This window comes from Paramacrobiotus metropolitanus, unplaced genomic scaffold, assembly GCF_019649055.1.
Source record: "Paramacrobiotus metropolitanus isolate TYO unplaced genomic scaffold, Prichtersi_v1.0 Parri_scaffold0000036, whole genome shotgun sequence".
Lineage (NCBI taxonomy): Eukaryota > Metazoa > Tardigrada > Eutardigrada > Parachela > Macrobiotidae > Paramacrobiotus > Paramacrobiotus metropolitanus.
The window spans coordinates 811,296-834,821 of NW_026570256.1; the positions used below are offsets into that span (position 1 = coordinate 811,296).

General features: G+C 40.7%; 5 protein-coding genes across 10 annotated transcripts; 3 read left to right on the top strand and 2 right to left on the bottom strand.

Moving 5' to 3' along the window:
• Positions 1–147: 147 nt before the first annotated feature.
• Positions 148–2,172, bottom strand: LOC129589622 (uncharacterized). 3 transcript variants are annotated; one of them, XM_055484443.1, is made up of 4 exons: positions 2,066–2,172; positions 1,738–1,843; positions 1,386–1,523; positions 148–720 (listed from the first exon to the last, which is right to left on the bottom strand). In XM_055484443.1, the coding sequence occupies exons 2-4, from the start codon at positions 1,805–1,807 to the stop codon at positions 515–517; spliced, it is 414 nt and encodes a 137-aa protein (XP_055340418.1). In that variant the 5' UTR covers positions 1,808–1,843; positions 2,066–2,172; the 3' UTR covers positions 148–514. The 3 variants fall into 3 exon arrangements, with proteins under 3 accessions (XP_055340418.1, XP_055340417.1, XP_055340415.1); XM_055484442.1 differs by lacking the exon at positions 2,066–2,172 and adding an exon at positions 1,908–2,057; XM_055484440.1 differs by lacking the exon at positions 2,066–2,172 and having other exon boundaries at positions 1,738–1,901.
• Positions 2,173–3,146: 974 nt separating this feature from the next.
• On the top strand, positions 3,147–10,806 carry LOC129589621 (uncharacterized). The gene is made up of 11 exons (XM_055484439.1): positions 3,147–3,434; positions 3,529–3,888; positions 7,042–7,134; positions 7,234–7,326; positions 7,419–7,597; positions 7,772–7,910; positions 8,117–8,236; positions 8,308–8,376; positions 8,456–8,578; positions 10,050–10,314; positions 10,371–10,806. Exons 1-11 carry the CDS (start codon positions 3,162–3,164, stop codon positions 10,538–10,540), a joined length of 1,884 nt encoding a protein of 627 aa, XP_055340414.1. The 5' UTR covers positions 3,147–3,161; the 3' UTR covers positions 10,541–10,806.
• Positions 10,807–12,065: 1,259 nt separating this feature from the next.
• Positions 12,066–14,392, top strand: LOC129589631 (spore cortex-lytic enzyme-like). 4 transcript variants are annotated; one of them, XM_055484454.1, is made up of 2 exons: positions 12,066–12,190; positions 13,678–14,316. In XM_055484454.1, the coding sequence occupies exons 1-2, from the start codon at positions 12,152–12,154 to the stop codon at positions 14,068–14,070; spliced, it is 432 nt and encodes a 143-aa protein (XP_055340429.1). In that variant the 5' UTR covers positions 12,066–12,151; the 3' UTR covers positions 14,071–14,316. The 4 variants fall into 4 exon arrangements, 1 of the variants encoding a protein (XP_055340429.1); XR_008690629.1 differs by lacking the exon at positions 12,066–12,190 and adding an exon at positions 13,099–13,565 and having other exon boundaries at positions 13,678–14,392; XR_008690630.1 differs by lacking the exon at positions 12,066–12,190 and adding an exon at positions 13,099–13,498 and having other exon boundaries at positions 13,678–14,392.
• A 970-nt stretch (positions 14,393–15,362) lies between these two features.
• LOC129589629 (uncharacterized) lies at positions 15,363–19,132 on the top strand. The gene is made up of 11 exons (XM_055484452.1): positions 15,363–15,517; positions 16,282–16,363; positions 16,450–16,622; positions 16,718–16,810; positions 16,880–17,058; positions 17,459–17,597; positions 17,808–17,927; positions 18,006–18,074; positions 18,139–18,261; positions 18,458–18,713; positions 18,787–19,132. The coding sequence occupies exons 3-11, from the start codon at positions 16,512–16,514 to the stop codon at positions 18,954–18,956; spliced, it is 1,260 nt and encodes a 419-aa protein (XP_055340427.1). The 5' UTR covers positions 15,363–15,517; positions 16,282–16,363; positions 16,450–16,511; the 3' UTR covers positions 18,957–19,132.
• A 435-nt stretch (positions 19,133–19,567) lies between these two features.
• On the bottom strand, positions 19,568–22,018 carry LOC129589630 (short stature homeobox protein 2-like). Its single transcript, XM_055484453.1, has 2 exons — positions 21,485–22,018; positions 19,568–20,154 (listed from the first exon to the last, which is right to left on the bottom strand). Exons 1-2 carry the CDS (start codon positions 21,794–21,796, stop codon positions 19,789–19,791), a joined length of 678 nt encoding a protein of 225 aa, XP_055340428.1. The 5' UTR covers positions 21,797–22,018; the 3' UTR covers positions 19,568–19,788.
• Positions 22,019–23,526: the final 1,508 nt, after the last annotated feature.

Genomic DNA, 23,526 nt, shown 5'->3' on the forward strand with positions numbered 1-23,526 from the left:
GCCTGGTTTTGCCCCTTATATGGAAAAAAGAACCGCCTCGGCTTAGTACAGCCGGCTATTTACATAATCCCATACACAGTACCTGAAACGTAACACCCCTTATTTAGGCATATCGCCGATCGAGAAATTCATCCTAAACGTCAAACATTTTCCACTCACAATTTATTTAACACATTCACTATACTCAGTATACTGTACTCAAAACAATCGTTTAATTATAACCAGCTCGTTCGATAAGCATTGTTGGCCTGGAACAGCGTATGAATGCTGCAAAAAAATGTAGCGACAAAAACACAGGCACTGATTTTGAACTAGAATGCTGTAATTACCGTACTTCTATATATATTAGAGAAGCAGAACAAACTAACGGAAGTAAAACTCAACGATGTTCCAGTGGTACAATGCGTTTCTACTGGAAGACATCTGAACCAGCGGTTATGTACGATATGATGTTAGAATGATGTTACCGGAAAACCAGTGTACGGCAGACATGTCAGCTTATGAGTACGTAATATTAATGCGTAAAGTAAACAATTAACATGGTGGCAATTGCTGCGGCACTTCCGGTGTGGACAGCGAACCGACCAGCAGAGCTGGTGTTACACAAGTCTGTGTCGCAGTAGCAGAGCTGTGTTGCCGTGGCCTCGTTATCGGATAACTTCCATTCACCGCATTTCTTTTCCTCTCCCTTCTCCTTGCTGCAGGAACGAACAACCAATCCTATAAAAGACGTACAGACAATAAAAATATTACTTCTTTCAGGTAAGACCGCACGGATATACAGTAATATTTTGTTTAATATGGCATGTAAGACAACTGTTAACAATATATAAAAATCTTTTTCAATAAATTTTACCAATAAACTGCTTAATGGTACAATGTACTCTGTAAAGAGAAAATATAGACAGTTCGTCTAATCCATGTTGCTCAAATCAGGAGGTTCTTGGTGCATATTCGATCCCGTGCTGGTGATTTATGCGCTCAGGAAGTGTTCCAGTTGCATTCTGTACTGGTTATTATGCAATTATTTAAGTTTTGAACCGCGGACACCACCTCTTTTTTGTTGTACTATGCCCTGTACGTATACAAGTGCATCCTGCAGACCGATAACATAGTGATGATGCTATTGCTGTAACATCACTATCCAAAATGATAATAATTTTACATGCAGGAAGATCTAACAGCGTATGCCTAATACTCTGCATTCTGTAGGTGAATGAAAATATTATTGTTGATAAGCGCGCTATAAAGTCGTACCACAAAAATTGTATGAGCAACAACTTTCAAAAAATATCGACAAATCTCATATGTCAATTCAAAAAAAAATAATGCCGCTTTACCTATCTGTTATCGAGAGGAATACATTGCATGCGATGAGACCTTACCTCCTGTTTGGGTGATGCCGGTAGCGGTAGGACTGACGAATATGTGTTTGGTTACGCACACCCAGTCCTTGGGACATGTCAGCGAGCGCTGGCCGCCAACTGCTGGTTCGAAGTAACAGTTTCGACCACTCACAGGATCTACGTTAAAAAGAAATGACAAAATACAAAAATCTACAGGAAACTACATGGATCTGTATATGCAGTTATCATACCATATTTAATCGGGAAAATTACTACTTTGATTTTAAACGCATTAAGTGCATAAGTGCTTTATATAGATAGACGAAGGATACAGCTTAAATTCAGAAAGTACGATTTTACAAGGGACTGCACTTAGCCAATTCAATCTTACCGGCTTGGAGTATACAGAGCAGGACTAGGAAAGCACAAGCCGTAAAAGGAATGCTGCTATTGACCGCCATGTTAGAATCAATTTCAACTCCGCAGATGAAGAAACGCTGGAACAAGAAATGAAATCGGAATCAAGGTTATCAATTTTAAAATGCGGTGCAGTATACAAACCAGTCACGGTATCAGCTGAATATTAAATCGGCTTTGCCGGAAATAGCTTTATTCAAGTATACACTTTACTGCTTCAAGCATTCCGCTCTTTATCTTCGTAAATATTCCTAAACAAACTGCGTAATTTGCCAGAATGAAATGTAATGTAATTATTGCACCTCTGTTCCTGCTGCATTGGCGGCGATAAGTGCGGAAAACTAACAGAAGAGTGTGAGCTGCAAAGGGATTAATGCAAATATTACCATACATAACACCATGAAACCAGCAATATCTATTATTGATTTTAAGTTTGGCTGGGTTGTATCTCTAAGCCGGTATGCGCCAGGGTTTTATCGCTTTTCTAGTTCGAAACCGTTGTTTACTTATTATACAAAGACAAACAAAAGACATGCGCGCCGGTAAAATGGTCGTGCTCTTTGGATTTCATATTCGCGCATTGATTGCAATAAATTCGCCGTCAGAGATTATTGTTCATTTTGTTGTATTAGCAACCCGGAAACGTTAAAATTAATCTTATCCGGAAGAAAATGGCTAACTTCGTCACTTCGTTTTTTTGATTTTTGTGGTGCTTTTGTTTTCATTTGGTTCAACGGATTTTAACTGCCAGGGACATTATAAGAAAAACAAAGACAGAAAACATATATATACTGTAACTGGCGAAAATCGAAGCAAATGTGATATGGCTAAATCTTTCTCGGGTAAAGGGCCAAACGAACGAACATGTCGGGACATACAATCTTACCCGGTGCCCGTCGCTTCTGCCATCCTTTTTTCTGCAGAAAAATTATGTGGGATTACATGGTAAATCACACGGAGAAAAATCACCTTTTCAGCTTAAATAGCGACTTTTAAACGTTGCATTTGATGTTGTGTATAATAACTATAATTATTATAGTTATTTGATCGGACTATTTCATACGGTGGTTTTTGAAAGGTTTAGAGTGTGATATGTTCACAACATTTATCGCGGTATTACGGCAAGCGAAGATACGGACGTTATTGATTCTCACACGTGCTTGACACGCCTTGTAGACTGGTGGTCACGGTAAGATGCTTATGTTGTACGATCGACTACGCGTGTTGAACTGTCGTTATGCGAATGTGTACGTACTACGTACCACGTATCGCTCCTAAATTAACCTGTTCTGACTAATTTCAATATCTGCATGAAGAGAATCCCGTGATTTATTGTTTACAGTACCTTATGAACCTGTGCTATTACAGGAATCGTGCGTGCTTGCATGCTGTGTGTTCATGCGCTCGCGACAGCTCTGCGAGAGCGATGATTATGACATGAGCCTGATAAGAATGGTGACCTTGGATTTCCATTTTGCTTACTCAAGCAGCAGTACGGATTTCCCCATCGAAAATGTGGTGTCACTGACTTCCTCTGCAAACTGTGTGTTGGCTCGTAATAATCCTCTAAAACTTTGCCCGCTGCAGTATAAAAGCATCCGAAAAAAGCAGTGTGAGCATGAGGTCGCAAATTACAAATTAGTCTGCACTGTCACTGATAATAACTACCAGGTAAGTGGAATAGCTGTACATATTTGGGTTAGTGTTGATTTATTATGGTGTGAACATGTTTAACGTAAGTGACCTTTAACAATCTCTTATACAGAAAATGGATCGCAATTCGCACGATTACCAAACCCTGCTGAAGACGGTTTATGGAGAAGCGCGTGGAGAACCGGAAGAAGGTCAGTTAGCCGTGGCCTGGGTGATCAAGAATCGTGCCGATAAAAACCGCGCTTACTGGGGCGGAAACAGTATCGCCGCGGTGTGTCGTCATCCGGGACAATTTGAGTGCTGGAACCCTGGTGACATTTCGATGCATGAACACGGCGCCGGTGCCAATATTGAGCGCTGGTTGGATCGTTTCTACGAGCGCCCGGATCCCACCGGCGGGGCGGACCATTTCAACAATCCGGATAAGGAAGGCTTTCCCGGCTGGACTAACAACTGTCGCTCTGGTGTCAAGGTTGGTAACCATCAATTCTACCACGGCCCGTAAATATTATGCCGCCGTGCACATGAACCACGGTTTAACTCGTTTGGTTTTGGGGAAATGTGATTTCAGGCATTGCTGCGAACAGGAAGCAGTAATTCCTATACTGATTCAGCAGGAACTACTGATTCAGTAACTCCTACGGTGATATAATAATTATCTAGATTTAACTCCATGAGCGTTCTTTCGTGAATTTCGAATAAAGTGTGTGATCACTTCATATAATATTATGTTATTATTACAGTAACATTAACATCAACGTAAATCCGGTAGATTTTGCTTGTGCTTCTGTTACTGAGCAAAAAAATGTGGTTTATACGCAGCAAATTCACATAACACGAGGAACTGATCAAAATGCTGTACTCCCGGCGTGTACAAGCCAGTTCGGAGTTAGAGCACGATAGAGAACAGCTAATAATAAGCGCGATGTTAGCGCTTGGGACGATGGCCACTACATTACGTCTGCCACAATGCGTAAATGCACTCCGCAGTTAGTTTGTCCCTTACTTCTCCGACCGTTTGCTAGCCACCTTCCGCCAGGCAATTACGATTATGCCCATTAAAATATATGGCGTGCACTAAGCTACCAGCCAGCCAAATGAATGTTACGTGTTTGAAAAGTGTGGTGTGGCGTGGCGTAGTATGTTGTTTGGCGTAACCCACCAATTTACATTGTTCGCTGTTTCGCTATCGTGCTCTATCTCCGGACCGGCTTGTACATCAACCGAACCGCTGATAATAGCGAAGGTCAGCAGCTTTCTATTAATAGCAGCTACTGAACCAATCGCACACAAACTTATAAAAGTCTAAATGCAAAAATCCGCGAGGCCATTGTAAAATCACGTGTCCAATTTCTAACAGAAATTTTGGAAACAAATAGTTGAATGTATGTTAATGTACACCGTTTTATTCTACGTATGTTTGTCAAGTACAAGTGGAGTCAGCAGATGTCTTACCGCTTATTCAAAAATTTCTTTGATTTATTTAAAGGCTTCCTAAGTTCATGTTTATTAAGAAATCGGTAAATGACAATACAGACTGCGTGAAACATTTTTTATTTGACAACTTTATTGTTGTCTATCTCATGCGATGCAGAAATAGAAATGCTGCCGTAATAACTGATATTTGTTGTGGTGGGTAAACAAGATAGGAAGGCGCCCTACCCTTTAAGGATTGCTAGCGCTGTTGATGCGCTGCACCTGCTGTAGTTTGCGTTTCGGGATTTTGTGTGATAAATGGTGAGTCAGTAATAATTTCGTCCACCATCTGAGCATTTGTTAGTGTCCGTGTTACCTGTTCTTGATTCAATGCTCGAAGAGAAGAGCTACGTGCTGTAATCGTGTACCGCAGATATCGCTATCCGATCAGCGAATTATAATTTACCGTTGGCGTTATGACTGTGTCTGTGTGCTTGATGAAACTCCAAGTTTCGGTCTTATTCAGATTTGATTTCCAATGGGAGTACTTATAGTGCTGACTTTATACCATCATCACGAGTTCGTGAATTAAAAAGAGTAGGCTTACCGACAATTACAACAACACATCCCGGGTACAACGTAAGATGCCGATAACTTAAAAACGCTTGCGTCTTGCATAAATCGTATTTATTTAACTACTGTTTGTACGAGCACAAAGAACGTTCGCGCTAGTTTTGTTATGTTTGGCTGTTGCGGTTTTTCTGTAGCCTTCACCGAGTGTTTTAACTTTGGTGTAAAGATTCGCAGTCTATGAGAATCTCTTTGATTAGAACGCTGAGACAACGACGTCAGAGAGTTGTTCGTCTTTGGATTTCGGCAACCTGCTTACTGCATTTCGCGAGAAGATGGATCATAGTTCGCCAAATGCCAAATCCCTCTCGGAACAGTGTATGGGGATGCCCGAGGGGAACCCTTTGAAGACCAGTTGGCCGCGTGGGTGATTAAGATCCGCGCCGACACGAGCCGAGACTGAAGAAAACCCATGGAAGATCACGGAGAAGAAATGCAGGTTCATTAATAGCATCGGCAATCATGACTTTTATAAAGGCAGCGGCCTTGGGCTTCCTTCTTTTCTAATAAGAGCTTATGAACAACGACAATTTTAAATGCAGACTCCTTTTGCCTTTCTTCTGTTGAACGAACCAGTGCGGTAGAACGTCGGAAAACTTTTCCCTGTGCCCCTGGATTATTATTTCCTTTTCAAGCTGCACTGGAACCCGCTCGGTGCAAAGAAAATGCTGAATAACGATGCTCAAATGTACATAAAACAGTTCGAACTTGGAAGTATCGAATAAAGCCAAAATGTGTAGTTTCCGGCTTATAAGTGGTAACAAACAACTACGACCTGTAAAGAGAATCGGCAGTCCAACTCAGGTCTGCTACAGCATTAGCTTTGTTGTTTCAGTTTGCAGGAAATTTGTATATAACGGATTATAGTTTTTCGAAAACGTGTTTTGGTTTAAAAATAAAACACTCCCAAATGCATGCTTGACCAGCGTAACCGTTCGGCAACCTACTCTACTGTATATTCTGAGGTGCACGATACAACGTAGCATGGGAAATCGATTTGTTGAATAAGCAGCGTAATAGATTTCCGAACGAACTGAATTGAATTAAATGGCTGATTTAAAGTAATACATGCGCATGTATTATTTTAAAGCAGCCATTTAATTAATAGTAAAACAAGCGTTGCTTATAAAAGATTTAAGGAAAGGCTCTCAGAAATTGTTTAATCTGTGAGCGTTCGCTATCAGTCATTTTGTATCGATTTCCGGCTTCGGCAGAGATGAAGGGACGCCTATAGTTACTGCATTGAATGCTGTTGTCTGTTGACCCCTATTTATGCCGCGCTATCCCACATAACACGCCTTTTTGGTTTATTCGGTATTCCATTTGAGGAACTCAGTACGTACGTGTGTTGTACTTAAGTGATATGCAATTATGACCAAATTTGAAAACTTTATCAGGAGAGTATTTGTCAAGTTGTCTCTGATGCATCAGCAAATTAAGCAATCGAAAGCAGAGACAGGGGAAGGCATTTATAGGCAACGCTTTGCGGTGTCAGACCAATTTTATATTCTAGTAAAATCGAGAAATACCGGCAGCAACACTTAGCTAAGACCGTGACAATGGTGCTCATTCGCGATAGGAATGCGCCGGATCAGGACAACATTCAATGACTTCAGAGCGGACTGTCCCGCCAAATAAACAAACGTGGGTATACTGTTGGATTCTGGGCTATGTAAGTAATAACAAGTATATTTCGATTTCACTCACGAACCACGATAATATAGTAGTTACAACATGCAATTAGCTGCTTTCACTGGGTACCATTTGACAGAGACGGAAGTTTTCGGATTTTCATGTCTCGGAGAAGTTCGTGCTGGTTTTGGCTGCGCTGTTGCTTGGAACCAGCATGGGTCTTACCCTGGAGGTAAATATAACTCCTTTATTTTCAAAATTTTAAATTTTCGAGATTTTTAGACGAGGCTAGTGACATGCCATCCGCTTCCGGTGCTTTTCTAGAGGGTCATTAGTACTTCTGGCTCGTGGTGTCGCGATAACAGCACGGGACTACTCACTAACGTATCCAGTGATTACCTTACCCGTTTAGACAAACAATGTGCAGCGGAGTTTACCTTTGCTTGGGTGACCATTATCCACTGTTTGTTTTCACTCTACTATTTATCGCACGGCCTGTTCTGGTAAGCACTGCGCGAATAGCTTGTTTTTCTTTTAACTATTGACCTTCTTAGAGCATCAAAGCGAGCAAGTGAGATGAATTTTTTATGCTGCGCTCATTAGAATAATCTATTTTCACTAACCTCTGTTGAAGAAATTTGTTGCAGCGTGCATGCAGTTGTAATCCCTTTATGCAGGGTACGATGGTATGAGCTGATTGTTTTCCTATGTAATGCGCTGCTCCGTCTTGCATATACTGTGGGAGACTTTATTGAACTGAACTACCACAATCATCCAGCCGATGCGGTACATCAACACATCTTTGACATTAAAGCAGTGAGTTTTGCAGCGCATGACAAGGTGGTCTTCATGCATTTATATATCCAAGTTGCCTGTGATTTAATGCTAGTCTGTACTCTGTATTTAAAATACCACTTCGGTTTGTTCGCATTTAAAGTTCACATTTAAATGTTCGCATTTAAATCTCTCTGGAGCATTCGTTAAAATCTCTCAGTTTTTCAAAGCGAATTTAATCTTTGCAGGCCAATATTGGTATGTTGGCAGTTACTGTCCTTGCCGCCCTTGCAGGAAGCATTGTGGCGTTTATCAATCTACGTAAAGGATTTATCCTTGCCGAATTCCCGCCAGAAAACAGAGACCAGGTGTGCCCTATTGTTTGTACGCACCACTGGCGTGTTACTTGCAAATAATGAATACAGTATGTATTACGCAGAATGTTTGGGACGATTGTAAACGTATTCTCTTGACGCGCTCTTTGCGCACCTTTAATACACAATTTCAGGTAAGAAATAATATTGTTTGCTATTTTTTTACAAACTTTACAATCGATATACCAGGTTGGTGCTTTTTGCTGTCTATAGGCAACATTTCTTCTCCTTATCATATGCCATGTTGAGGAATTTCACTGGGCTGCATTTGATAAAGTGATCGTGATAATCGGCTTCGTTTACCTCGTTGGCTGGAACCTCTTAGTAATATTCAGTGTAAGTGCAGCCTATCACCGAATACTCGTCGTTCATGGGACGCTATTCCACATAACATTAATATCAGAAATCTTCCAGGGAGATGTGGCCTATGTGAGCGCTGTTGCACGAGTTTACAAATTACAGTAATATTGTTCATACCCCACCCACAGCAGATCGCATCAAATCAATAACGCCTGCTTCAAATGCAAAAGAAATCTTAGAAAAAATAAAATTCAAAAAACTTCTGAAAAATTGCACTAAAAAACCAAAGGAAGCCAAAACAATCGTTAAAACGTACGAAAATCTAAGAAATCCGAAAAAGCTGTTATACGGCTTCCACAGCAGATTTCCGCCGGCAGTCTCTTCGGCTGCTGCACGATATCAAGTTCTTAGAACAAAAGCTTCTTAACAAAGCAAATGCTACACAACCTGAAAATCATAATATTATTTTTCCGTTCTCCGGAAAATAAATGGTTTTTAATTTATCTCTGTACGATCATGAAAGTACAAACTATCTGTACCCTCACTTACACTATTAGATTACACTTGACCGCCTAAAATGCTTAACGCTCGCTTCAAATGAAAAAAATCTTCGAAATTTGAAAAACTGCTCGTAAGGAAGCCTAAGCAATCTTCGAAATTTAAGAAAACCTAAGAGATCTGAAAAAGCCAAAGAAGCCTAAAACAACCTTGGAAATTTAATAAATCTAACACATTTCCAAAAGACTACATGACCAATCTGATAATGTTGTTCCAAAAGAAACCGAAATACATAATTATGTTGCTCCAAAAGTTTACACTTTGGATAAAAGAATAAAAACTTGCCAAGAACGTAATATCCGGAATGTTGAGATGCTAGCATGAGCGGTGGTCGAAGTGATTGCGTGATGGGCTGGTGTGGCCGAAATGTAACACCGCATAGGTGATCACTGTAGGTACAAAGTGGTCCAAGTCCTTAAAACCCTTGAAACCTTTAAAACCTTTAATACCTCTAAAGCCATAAAACCTCTTTCTTAAAAATCACTGATAAAACTGTAATTTAGTAATAAAACTGCTAAAACCTTAAAACCGCTTTCCGAAAAATCACTATCAAAACTATATATTAGTAAAAACCATTAAATCTTAAAACCGCTTTTTGAGAAATCACTGTCGATCCGATGTATTTATTAATTAAAACGTTTGGTTTTATTAGTTTCGATAGTTTTAAAATTAGATTTGGACCACTTTGTACCTACCCTCCGCATTTTTGAATCTCGAAGCAACACCACAAGTGTGGCATAGCGCCTGCAAACCTTCAACCACGCTAGTTTTTTTATTTTTCTTTGCTGAAGGATTTTGCGCTCTGCTTTTTACAGCAAGGTCACCTCTTCGTATGCATGAACGATAAAATATTTCGTAATAAAAATTCGTTATCATGTAGTTACTCAAAATATTTGTAAATTTGTTTCGCATCCAAGTTGGAGTCACTGCATCTGTGTACGATTTACAGTTGAGGCGACAGAGTAAGTGTTTGGCCTACCTGGCAGTTAGCACTGTACTGTTGGAGCTCCTTTATTATGGGTACAAAATCGTCATGTCAAGCGAGGCCCTGGCAACGAGTAACCATGGAGCTTTCAGCACGCACTCGTTACATTTTGCCGTTTGTTGTATTGGATCCGTGGCTATGTTCGCTAGCACTGCGGCCGGTTGGTATTTATACATCACAGCAAGAGATACGTTTGGAAACGAGCGCGCGCCGAAGTGGCACAAGAAAGGTGACTTCTGAAATTACATTAAAAGCACTAGTGTTAATAGACACATTTTCTCATAGTGTATCCCGACATCTATAACTCGAAAACCAACGAGATAGGGACCGCAGATGGAGATGGTATCTCGGGAGCATCTGCAACCGTCCGCAATATGTCGGTACCTTTGAATAGCATTAGTGGACGATCCTCAAACTATGGTGCGACGACGACCCCGTACGAGCAACTGAATTAGAGACAATCAGAAAAAGTTCTGCATTGAAGATGGCTTGTGACCTTTGCATAAGTAAAGCCAGTTTTCAAATTCTACTTGCAATGTTTTCTTAAGTGCATACAATTATGTTATTAAGTACGTAATAGTTTCGTCAGTCATTTTGAATTAATGTTGTTTGCATCACAGGTTTGGTAAAAGCGGTAATTACATGGTATTATTTAAAGTCGGTATCGGAGTACAATACATCCTGGTGCACTGTATCATGCCACAAATACACAGACAAGCAGTGTGTGTGTTTTGATTGGCAACATTCCTAAACGATAATTAAGCCCTATGCTTTCATAACATTTTATTTTATTTCCAGTTAAATTTGACCAGGGTTGTTAAACAGCGTCCATTTTTTGTTGAAGCCGATAATGACATACTGTCTAAAGGCTTACACATATTTCATTCATGCAACTCGCAGTTGAGTAAATGCGATTATTGTAGATAATAGTAACACTAATGTACATGTCCTCGTACATGATGGACGAGGACATGTACATTAGTGTTACTGTACATGTTTGAATTTTTCTGGCATGAATTTTCATGGAAATTTTATGCAGTAATATGGTAACTTATGATATACAGTAATTAAAATCAGAAGATACCACACCACATAATAATAATGGAAGTTTGTTGTCCTTGCACGGAGCGGTTGCTCCCTCTTAGCTTCAGACAGCAAGACAGCAAAAATACAGAAACGTAAGACAACATCGTGAAGTGAATGTTGCACATCGCGTCTAATCAGTAAACAGATAATCTTATCCATTGATGAAGGGTTTCGATTGATTAATACGATCACCATACAACATCCGCCTAGTAATGATTGTCTCTCACGTCAAAGGAAGCACTCAATAATCCGATGAACTCAAGTAGAAAAGCTTAATAACTGAAAAGAGAATGCCGAAATAATTACTGGCTTTCCTTCTCGTCCGCTGCATCTAGGTAGTGCTAATGCTGCCTGATGCTTCCCGGCCTTCAGTCGAACAATACTGGAGCTTTTTGTCACGAGATGGGCCGCGAAGAAGAAGTGAAATAGGTACGGCAGATGAAAAGGGTTGGCGCCTGCAAAAGGTGATAGAAAAGATGGAAGAAAGCCGTGCGCTGACGCTGTTGTCAGGTTAGTGGGTCGTGGAATTTGCTGATGCAGCATAGGGAAGCAGGATGCCGGGCTGCCGCTGCCGGATCGATAGGGCAAGGGCGGGGCGTTGAGAATAATGCTACGGTGCAGTTGGGATTTTTGTTTGCGGGACTTGGCTCCAGCTCACACTTTTCTGTTAGTTTTTCGCACTTATCGCCGCCAATGCAGCAGGAATAGAGGTGCAATAATTACATTAAATTTCATTCTGGCAAATTACGCAGTTTGTTTAGGAATATTTACCAAGATAAAGCGTTAACGGCTTGAAGCCCATGTGTACTTGAACAAACAATTTCCAGCAAAAACCGGCTGAATTGTATTTGATACCGTGCCTTACTGCCTGCGGCACCGCAGTTTTAAAAATTGATAGTCGTAATTTCCTTCAAGCGTTTTTTTTTGTGGAATCGAAATTTATCTAACATGGCAATCAATAAAAGCATTGTTTTTACAACATGTGCTGCGCTGATCTTGCTCTCTTCTGCTCCAGACCGGTAAGACAGAATTGGCTAAAACTAAAAGCAGTTCGTTGTACCATGTATATTTCTATACAAAGTGCACTTTTAACTTATGCTTCAATCTTCTTGTCATAAACAATGAAAAACTAGTTGATGCTGATCATTCAGTTATGCGGTGCTCATGAGGTAGTTCATCGATCAATTGCGGACTTCGCTGTGCAAAAACATCGGCTAACAAGAAATCCTTTATTCGCGCTACTGATCGATCTTACCTGTTAAGGTCGCTGAATTTTCCCATCGATCTGACAGTTTACAGACTGACATTTTACAGGTGCGGTTTCAAAATCGGGGAATAATACAAATATTACCATACGTAACACCATAAAACTAGCAATATCTACTATTGATTTTATGTTTGGCTGACTTGTATCTCTGAGCTGGTATGCGCCGGGATTTTATCGCTTTTCCAGTTTGAAGCCGTTGTTTGTCTATTATACAAATACAAACAACAAGCATGCGCGCCCCTAAAATTAACGTGCTGCTTGTGTTCAGCAGTCACGTATCGATTGCAATAAAATCTTTGTCAAAGAATATTGTTCAGCTTGTAGTGTACAAAACATTAGTAAAACAGAAATGTCCAGACTAACCAGGGCACATTTTCCAGGTCTAACTTCAGAAAATTCTGATCTTTTGTAGAAAGGTAGAGTACTACCCCAGTTTGCTTGAAAAAATTATTCATCTGCAAAGGATCAAGGGGCGTGGCCGAACAGAATTAAATTGATACATAGTACTACGGTATGCGATAACTTCACGACAATGTGTAATTACATAAGGTAATTAAGATACAGCTACTTCAAAGTATTAATAATTCTTACACGCGTTTGACACGCTGTGTCGACTGATACAGATAGGTAGTGCAGGGAGCGCAATTAGTACGGTGCGTGAACACCCGGTGTTTGAGCTATCGCTATTTGAATACAACCGTATGCGTATCGAGGCGACGAGGCTTATAAAATTGATTAACCTGTTCTGACTAATTTCAACATCTTCATAAAGAGGAATTCCGTGATTTCTTGTATGCAGTACCCTGTGAACCTTTCGTATTACTGTAAACATGCATGTTTGCTGGCTGATTGTACAGAGCTCGCGAGAACCCCGCGTGCGCGATGACAGTATGAGCCCGATAGGAATGGTGATCTTGGTTTTCAAATTACTAACCGAAACGTCAGTGCAGATTCCCCACCGAGAACGTGCTGACAACCCCTGAAATATTTGGACTGGCCGTTATAATTTTCTCTAAAAGCTTGTCCGCCGTAGTATAAAAAGCGTCCGGAAGTAAGCAGTGTGAGCATTAATTCGCACATGATAATTATTTTGTACAATTGTACTGTCACTAATTTATACTTACCAGGTAAGTGGAATAGCTGTACATGTTTGGCTGCAGTATTTTGTTTATTGGTATAAATATGCTTAGCCCGTAAGACCCTTTAACACTCAGTGACCTTTAACAATCCCTGGAACAGAAAATGGATCGCCATTCACACAATTACCAAACCCTGCTGAAGACGGTTTATAGAGAAGCGCCTGGAGAACCGGAAGAAGGTCAGTTGGCCGTGGCCTGGGTGATCAAGAATCGTGCCGATAAAAACCGCGCTTACTGGGGCGGAAACAGTATCGCCGCGGTGTGTCGTCATCCGGGACAATTTGAGTGCTGGAACCCTGGTGACATTTCGATGCATGAACACGGCGCCGGTGCCAATATTGAGCGCTGGTTGGATCGTTTCTACGAGCGCCCGGATCCCACCGGCGGGGCGGACCATTTCCACAATCCGGATAAGGAAGGCTTTCCCGGCTGGACTAACAACTGTCGCTGGGGTGTCAAGATTGGTAACCATCAATTCTACCATAGGCCGTAAATATGTTTGTGGCCCCTTGTACGTGAACCACGGATTTAACTGTGTGATTTCACTGATTTGGAATAAATGTGAGTGTAGACATTGCAGCGAACAAAAAGCAGTAATTCCTACTGATTCAACAGGCACTACGTACTGATTTAATAATTCATTCCTACGGTGATGTATTAAATATTTAGAATTCATTCCATGGGTTTTCTTTCGTGAATATCGAATAGAGTGTGGGATTATGGCATCATTATGTTATCCTCGGAATTAACATCAACGTAAATCCGTTAGGTTTTGCTTGAGTTTTCGTTATTGAACACGAAAATTATAAACTGAAGGCAGCGAATTTACGTAGATAGTATGAGGAACGGTCAAAATACTGCACTTTCGTCGTGCACGTAAAATGATTCGCTGGTTCATAATATCAAAGATCAGCAGCTTTCTATGATAAAAGTAAACTATGGAACTATTCTCCTACAAATATAAAAACGTCTATATGAAAAAATATGCAAGGTCGCTGTAAAATGATATGTCCAGATCGAAAACTTTTAAATACTCGTCGTATCGATCATTGTAAATCTGACACAAAAAAATACAGGGGATGGAAGTTCTTTCGAAAACAGAAAGTTAACTGTCTAATAATGTACAGTGTTTTAGTCATACCTGCAGACTTTACGTGTACTTTACAAACATACTTACCGACTATCACAAAACTTCTTGGATTTATTTGAAGACTTTTTATTTGAAGCTTTTATTCTTATTTTCAATTTCATGCGGTCCAGAAATAGGGATACTGCCGTAATAATTATTAACATTCATTGTGGTCGGTAAACAAGATAAGAAGGCTATACACGACATGTAAGCACCCTACCCATACATATTGTTAGCGCTGTAGATGCGCTGTCAGCTGCACCTGCGTTAGTTCGAGTTTTGGGATTTGTGTGATAAATGGTGAGTCAGTACAGTTTTGTCCACCATCTGAGCATCCGTCTTATCCTGTTCCTTATTTAATACTCGAAGAGCATCGTGCCGCAATCTATGTACGTGACAGATATCGTCATCCGATCAGCGAATCATTTCCCGCATTCGATAAGATTGTATCCATAAACCTCCAAGTTTCGGTCGTGTTCAGATTTACTAAGCCAATAGGAATGCATGTAGTGGTGACTTTATGCCATCGCCACGAGTTCGTGGACTCAAAGAATAGGCATACCGGCAGTCACGATAGCACAGCCCGGATGTACAATTGACGATAACTTAAAAACGCTTGCGCCTTCAGTACATCATAATTCATATTAAAATATTTTATATTCTATACAACACCAACACAAATTCATTCGCGTCACTGTTTGTTGTGTATGGATGTTGCGTTCTGGAAAAAGAACTGCAGATTCATCAAACGCATTGGCAATCATGACTTTTACAAGGGACCCTAAGCGCATTTTGCTTGAAACCTTCCTGAGTTTGTATCTGTACGGTAGCTAGCAGTGTTTAATAGTTGTAACGTTGAGCGTAGCTGGTCTTATATTGTTTTACGGATATGTGCTGTTTGTTTAATGAAAAAGCTACCTTTGCACTGATATATGTAACATTAAACAGCTGATAATAAATATGTAATTCAGTAATTGTAGTGGTTTTTGCGAGGAAGCGATTAAGTATTGACGTAGCGGAGAAGTGCAACTGCGGCGAGAGCAGTTGCAAGAAGGAAAATTTAGTAACTTCTACCAGAAAGTTGCCCCCTTTTTACAAATCTGCTGACAACAGAGTACATTCTTGCAACAGTAATTTTTCAGCCCAAAAAATTTAAACATTGGCAAATGCATCATTTAAAGTGTGATTCCCTATATCTGACGATGAATTGGTTTGTTTTACTTCTGATTTTTGACGTTCGGTGCAATCTACGCCATAGCTTAGCTTAATAATTTAGTTATACAGTACATAATTAAAATAATTTTATTATACAGTACATAATTAAAATAGGTCTCACTGTCTCGGTGAAAGAAAGATTGAAGGAGCGACTAACAGAAGTACCTAGTAGACTGCGAACAGCTTTATCAGCTCAGTGACACTGACTTCCGGTTTCGAAGACGGGAGCGGCATATATATAGTGTTTTCACTGAATGTTGTTAACCTCATGTTTATGCCGCGTGAGCACACATATGCGTATTTTGTAACTCGTTCTGTTTCCATAAGCTGTGTAAATAACAACACATATGTGTACTTTAGATAACTTTGGTACATAATAAATGGTGGACCACCAATGATGACGAATTTTGAAGTCACATCGATAGAGTTATCAGTAAATCAGGTTAGTTGCTGACGCATCGACACAGGCATCCAAGCGAAAGAAGAAATGTACAGTTACAGCCAACGGCTTTCTCGTCATTCGTATAGTAAGACCGAATTCAAGCAGAACCTAGCGAAATAATCAGCAAAGCTGAGTACGGCAAGCGACAATGGTGCACATTCGCGACCGTATTGCGCAGGATCAAGACAACATCTCGGTGGCTTCACTGCATCTCCCACCACCAAGAAACGACGTGGTACACTGGCGGATTCTCGGTTATGTAAGTCCCTATCAATTTTCACAAGTGTATTGATTAGTACTTAAATAAGTGTTAAGTCAAGTACTTAAATGCATTCTCCCGGTTTCTTTCGACAGGCGCGAAAATTCTCAAATTTTTCCCGATGGGAGAAAGGCATACTGGGTTCGGCTACGTTGTGCCTTGCTGCCAGTATCGCCCTGACCTTCGAGGCACGTTTTGCTAATTCTTTGCTTAACTTTTGCCACGGTCATTGACGTCGGGTTACGATGTTTTTACAGAGGATCCATAATCTTTCTCCTTCGCGGTGTCGCGATAATAGCACGGGACTACTTACTAACGTGTCCAATGATTATCTCGAACATTTGGATAAACAGTGTTCAGCGGAGTATACGTTTGCTTGGTTGACCGTTATCCATTGTTTGTTTTCGCTGTTCTACGTTTGGCACGGTCTGTTTTGGTAAGAATTGCGTGCGCATGCTTAAATTTTTCTTCGAAATTGTAGCGTTAAGCAATCGTTTGTTCTCACTTTCTCTTCAAACGACCAGTTTAAACGCCATGCTAATTAAAACATAACTTCTGTTTGGCATTTTATTCGCTATTCTGTACTCTTCCTATTTCTTTAGTACGTGCTTTATGCTTTTACCCTGCTGTAGTATTACTTACCAGTTAGTAGGTTAAGTTCGCATACAGCCATTGATGGAAATTTGAGGCATTCTAGTGCTTGCAAGCTTTGACATATTAAACTGATCTACTATTGTTATTTTGGTATGAGCGTATAAAAAATTTTATCTCCAGATTTCTTTGTATACTTGTACTGCACTTTCTTACTTTTGTGCAAACGTATTTACTTTATGCAGGGCACGATGGTATGAGCTGATTGTGTTTGGATGTAGCACGGTGCTTCGTTTGGCCTATACTGCGGCAGATTTTCATGAACTGATTAATCACACCCATCCTGCCGATGCCGTACATCAGTACATATTTGCAATCAAACTCGTAAGTTTCTCAGCCCATTGTGTGCCGGAAGTTGAAGGTTTTTTACTGCTTATGTAAAGGCACGGGGGCCTAAAACACGATTTCCACATATATTCCACCAGGATCGACTCTATACCAGTCGGTCCTGGTTCCACTTATGACTATTTGTTTGCACTGATATATCTTTTGAGCTTTCGTTATTAATTTGGAACTCGGTGCCTTTCGTTGCAGACCCGGTTAATTTTGTTGGTGCCCACTGTACTCACAGCCCTCATCGGATGTTTCGTGGCGTACAGCAATCTAAAACTTGGATGGATTATTTGCGAATTTCCGCCTCAAAACTGCGATGAGGTGTGCAATCACTGTGCATTAACTTTTGTGTACAACTCATTCAATACTTGCATATAACGGACATCGTACTCTTAATAGAGAATTCGGGATGATTGTAAGCGGATTTTCTTGACACGCTCGTTGCGTACCTTCAGTACGCAGTTTCAGGTGAGAAAAGCTAATGGATGTCTCTAAACAACAACAATACAGTAACTTCAAATACTAACTACAGGTGACCTTGATTATGCTCATTATGTGCCATCCTGAGGAATTTCATCTAAGTACCCTGGAGTGGGTAATTGTGGCGTTCGGCATCGTTTTTGTGCTTGGCTGGTTCTTTGCTGTTACTTTCAGCGTACGTATAATTCTGTACTAACACTCTAAGAGCCCCGATTGTATGGTCACGGTAGGAATTGTAATATTTGCAACACCTTTGACTCACTGCGTCAATTGTCGCAAAGGTGAATCATGTTCGCGTATTTATTTAAACAAGTATTTGTACTGAAACAAAGTTCGTTTGGCTTTATGAAAATTTTGCGGACTGGTTTTAGCTGATGTGGCAGGACAAGTACTTGGCTGGCGTTGCGTCTGGCAGTGTCTTGGCTGAATTCTTCTATATCTGCTACAAGTTCTACGACTCCGACACAGCGCTTAGAACCGATAATGGATATTTCAGCACACGTTCGTTACATATTGCCGTTTTTGCTATTGGAGGTGCTGCTATGGCTGCTCGCTTAGTGACAACTGGATGTTTGTACTGGACAGCCAGCAGAACGTTCGGGAATGGCCTTCCCTGGCATAAGAAAGGTGACTGGCATTTTAATCTTAAACCGATTGTTTATGAATGTATTTTTGTGTAACAGTAACGATTCTGTTGTAGTGTATCCTGGTTCTGGTTCTTGTGATAACGAGGTTGAGGATGGGAAGCCACATAATAGCCAGGGAATACCTCCGGTCGATCGTGATACTTCGCTGCCCATAAACGATTGCCGCAATTCTGGAGCTTTCCCAAACTATGGCGCCACAATTCCATATGGTCGAATAAATTAACCGAGGCCTAGCACATACTAAGCACGTAACTTAACTATTGAGGCATACGGTCCTTGAACTCTTGTAGACGATTATGTGGATGAAAAGCTGTTCGGATGCTCTTTAATGCAACTAAACTCTAAGCATACTGCACTAACCTATCGACGTACACACCTACGATAAACTGCGAATATCTGTTTACTTATTTTAATTGATGGTGTATGTAAAAAGGTGACTTTTCCACTTTCCGTCACCAAGTTCGCAGTTTTAGCTACTCCTACAAATGTATGGCAGGCTCCAGAAATGTAGATAATTATCAAAGAAGCTCTCGTCCACTCCCCACAGAGGGGATAAAGCGGACTGACTGTCTAGCAGTTAAAGTCGAGTAAACTCGATTTTGCAGTGCATACTCCACCGGAAACTGCGGATTAAGTAGTTAAATTTTCAGGTTGTAACTTCTACCTAAGTACGGATTCAGAGTAAATGTTACACGCCTCTGACTTCATTCACGCCGCTTTTAGCTTGCGTAGATATGGACATTACAATAAAACTTACATTACATTCAAAAGTTATCTTACTGGCGTGCCATTTTTAACGGATTGGCTGAACTAAAAGCAGTCTTTCCAATCGACTTCCAGTTATTAGGCATAAACGTAAAGGAATTCATTCCAACAGCGAGTCAATCGTTAAGTGTCAGTGTAATACGATAAATACGGCAACACTGAACATTGACTCTACAATGATTTTCACGATGTCTAAGGAAGCACTTCAATAATCATTATAACTGCAGTGAATAATACACAGGTGTACAAGAGGTAGAAGAGCGGATTAACGGTCCATGGAATCCGATATGTTAACTTTCCTTATCGTCCACTGCATCCAGTCCCAGTGCCGCTTGATGTTTCCGGGCCTTCAGTCGTAAATCAACAATACTGGAGCTCTTGGTTACAAGCTGTGCAGCGGAGAAGGGGTGGAAGAGATACGGCAGATGGAAGGGGTTGGCGCCGGCAAAAGGTGACAGGAAGGGTGGGAGGAAACCGTGCGCTGCCGCTGACGCTAGGTTGGCGGGCCGTGGGATCTGCTGCTGCAGCATGGGGAAGCAGGATGCCGGGCTGCCGCTGCCGGATCGATAGGGCAGGGGCGGGGCGTTGAGGATGATGCTGCGGTGCAGTTGGGATTCCTGTTTGCGGGATTTCGCGCGCCGATTTTGAAACCACACCTGTACAATGCCGTTCGGTAAATTGGCAGATCGATGTGACAATTCAACGACCTTAAAACCGATCAGTACCATGAAAAAATGATTTCTTGTTAGGCGATGTTCTTGCACAGCAAAGTCTGTCATTATTGACAGACTACCGCAGAGCACCGCATAATTAAATGATTTGCATCAGTTATTTCTGCGACGTTCGTAAGCTTAAAATTACAAAAATGGTTACTAATTTTAAAACATTTAAAAAAGTTTTATAAATATAGGACGCGCAATAAAACCGTTTGAAAAATAAAGATGCCAGCACCGCTGTTAGCCGGCTACGGCTTTTTTTAGCGTCAAAAAGTTCGCCGTTAATGCAAGCACAAGAAATCAGAAAATGACATTTACTTTCACTCTTTCACAAAGGCAGAGTAAAACTAAAAAGCTAAATGAGGTAGTGCAACTGTAAATAAATTGCATAGGTAAACAGGTACCGCCTGTTTATTATTAGCCGGTAAACCGCTTGCTTATGACGTTGCGATTGCACGCAACAATTGTAATGCGTAGTTCCAGTGTAACACAGAAGCACAGAAAATACTACCAGCTGGTGTCGGGAAACTTTTAATTAAAGGGCATAGTAGATACTTCTTTAATAGAATTAAACAGTTGCATCATCTACAATCTTCAAATTAATCAATCTATATAAAAATCTCAAAGGATCTATAAGTTTTTCACCCTTTTGATCGGAACCAGCGCTTTAAGATGCTGTCGGGTATCATAATACAAAATTACGGTGTTTTCACCGCTTGATATATAAAATGCATGTATCAAAATAGCAGTTAAAATAAGCAATTTATCGTATTGCTCTCTTCTAGCAATTTTACAACTAAGCATCAGAGTTGAGCAAGTCAAACCTTTTAATTATGACGTACAAATAATAATATAATGTGTATCTGTCTACGGGATAAAATTGCCGACACGATACGTATACGTATTATTGAGTCAAAGGCTAAACAAAAGATGTACTCGTACACTCAAAACTGAAGTTAATCAGTGCTTCAATAACTTCATGGCCCATGCACTTGTCTCGGGACAATGGCCCGATCCCTATTGTTTGTCACTTCAGCTGTTAACGTCCAACTGACACACGCAGATGCCAAATGCTGCCACAGTGTCCTATTGATAACCACTGCCACTATATTTGAGGGATCAAATACTTTACAGTGTATGCCGTGTTTGTAAAGTAAATTAATTTGTAACAACAATAAATTTCAACTCAAAAAATTAGATACATTTTAAAACTTTTTGGCAAAATGTTCAGCGCTGATGTATTAGTATCAGGTGAGTAGTACATACGCACCTGCACACGTGCTTCACTTAATCCCAGTTTTTGGCTGATATTCTCGCGCATAAACGCATCCGGATAATGCGTCTCATCAAACAGTCGCTCCAACGCCTGCAACTGTTCCAGCGTGAAATTCGTCCGTGTCCGGCGCTGTTTCAACCGCAGTGGCTCCGAATCCGAACATTCATCCACGTCAACCGACGGCTCACGCGACGCCGCAACCGGCGACATCCGCTTGTCACCATTGTCACCTGCATCACTACTGATGACAATGTCGTTCTGCGGTTGAAAAAGGACACCTTTGGCTTTTTTCCCATTATCCGCCATGGCGCTTATGATAACATAGGCTGATAATATCCCGCTGTATTGTACAATATTGGCCCACTATACTGAAGCGTCGTTGATGGGCATCGAACAACAACTGAACACAGTCCCAGCGGGATACGCGCGTTGACTGTATACACTGTCTTGCATCGGCCCGTCATGTTCCCCTCGTTCTCTCCGCAGCCAGAAAGAATAATCCATTCAATCAAGACAGATTAAACAATAAACGTCCCTGAATGCTCTCAACATTACTGAATGAAAATTAGACAAATACACTAATTAGATTAGTTAGGCCTGCGCTGCAATCAATTTATCCCTCTATCGGATGGACAAACTTTTCAATTTGCGGGATTGCCAGTGATTTGGGCGACTGTATTTATATATGTGTGTATGTTGTTTAGGGGTGCAGTCGCTGAGTTGATGGCGTTAAGTAATTTTATTAAATCACATTGGCTGGCTGCGTCCCTGTTGTCAAGATGATTAGCCATTTAGCCTTTAGGCGTAGCGACGTTAATCAACATTCAATCGACTGCACTGGTCATGGCGCCATTGCACTGTGCGCCTCGTGCAACCTAAACCAAACTATACATCATAGTAAGTGAATTATCGAATTATCTGCGCTGGCTTTTATTCTTATTCCCTTTAAGGCTAAGTACGACCAAATGAATTGCCCTCTTATACAAACTCAATCAGGACATTCTCTATTGATTACAAATACTAAATCCCATTCTGCCACGCGTTTTATGTACTGCATATATACGCTATTCAGGCGAGCATACTAACTGCGCTGCTTCCTACCGTAAAAGTATCTATGGTACAGCTTCGCCAGTTTGATTGCTCTGTTTTTGGAAGACAGAATAATATTATGATACGCGGCAAATGTTTTGCTACAGAATAAAATATGGAATATAACAGACATTTGGAAGTAAAAATATGCCCTGAAAAATAAATTCATTGTTTTGTACATTCTATATTATAAATACTGTGCCATTAATTCTCGACCAATATATTATCGGCAGAACAAAGCAGAATAATGTCACTGAAATTAATAACCGCGCACCTAATTATTACGATTACATGAAAACTGAAATACACAGACGTATCTGTGGCCTACAGATACAGTACGAGTACGGTACAAGCACAGTGCATGTCCGCAATGGTTTCAGTTTATCAGACTCCAAAATAATATTTTCAGCTCGATGCTTTCGCACTGAAAACGCCTCGTCAAGAGATTTACGAATTATGTGCCGGAAATTTATTTTACTATGAGCTTATAACGCGCGTTACGCGTATACTAAAGGTTTTTCATCAAAGCTTCATGTATGTGTACTCTTATGCCATGTTTTTCGGATTACACTTGCTCACCTATATATAATGCTTAACTACGCAGTTGTAAAAACTGTGGTTCTTCGAATTCGGGTCGAATGCAGGAAAGTTGCGTAAAGGTAGTTCGCTCTGTGGTGTTGTATTGCCAAATTAGTTTTATGAAGCAACCACCACAAAAATTATGCCAGGTGCAGTTAGTTATATCACTAGCCGCACCGATTTCGTGTTACTCTTAATTTTCTCAGTAAATGCAAACCAGCCGTGGTATCACTGATACCGACTACGACACCTGCGGAAACAGTTTCTGAGCGGCAATTACGGCTTACATACTATGGACAATAAATCATTCCGCACCGAAGCGGTACCGAACTGGTTCGAAACGATTCCGGCAACATTAGAAGCTGATT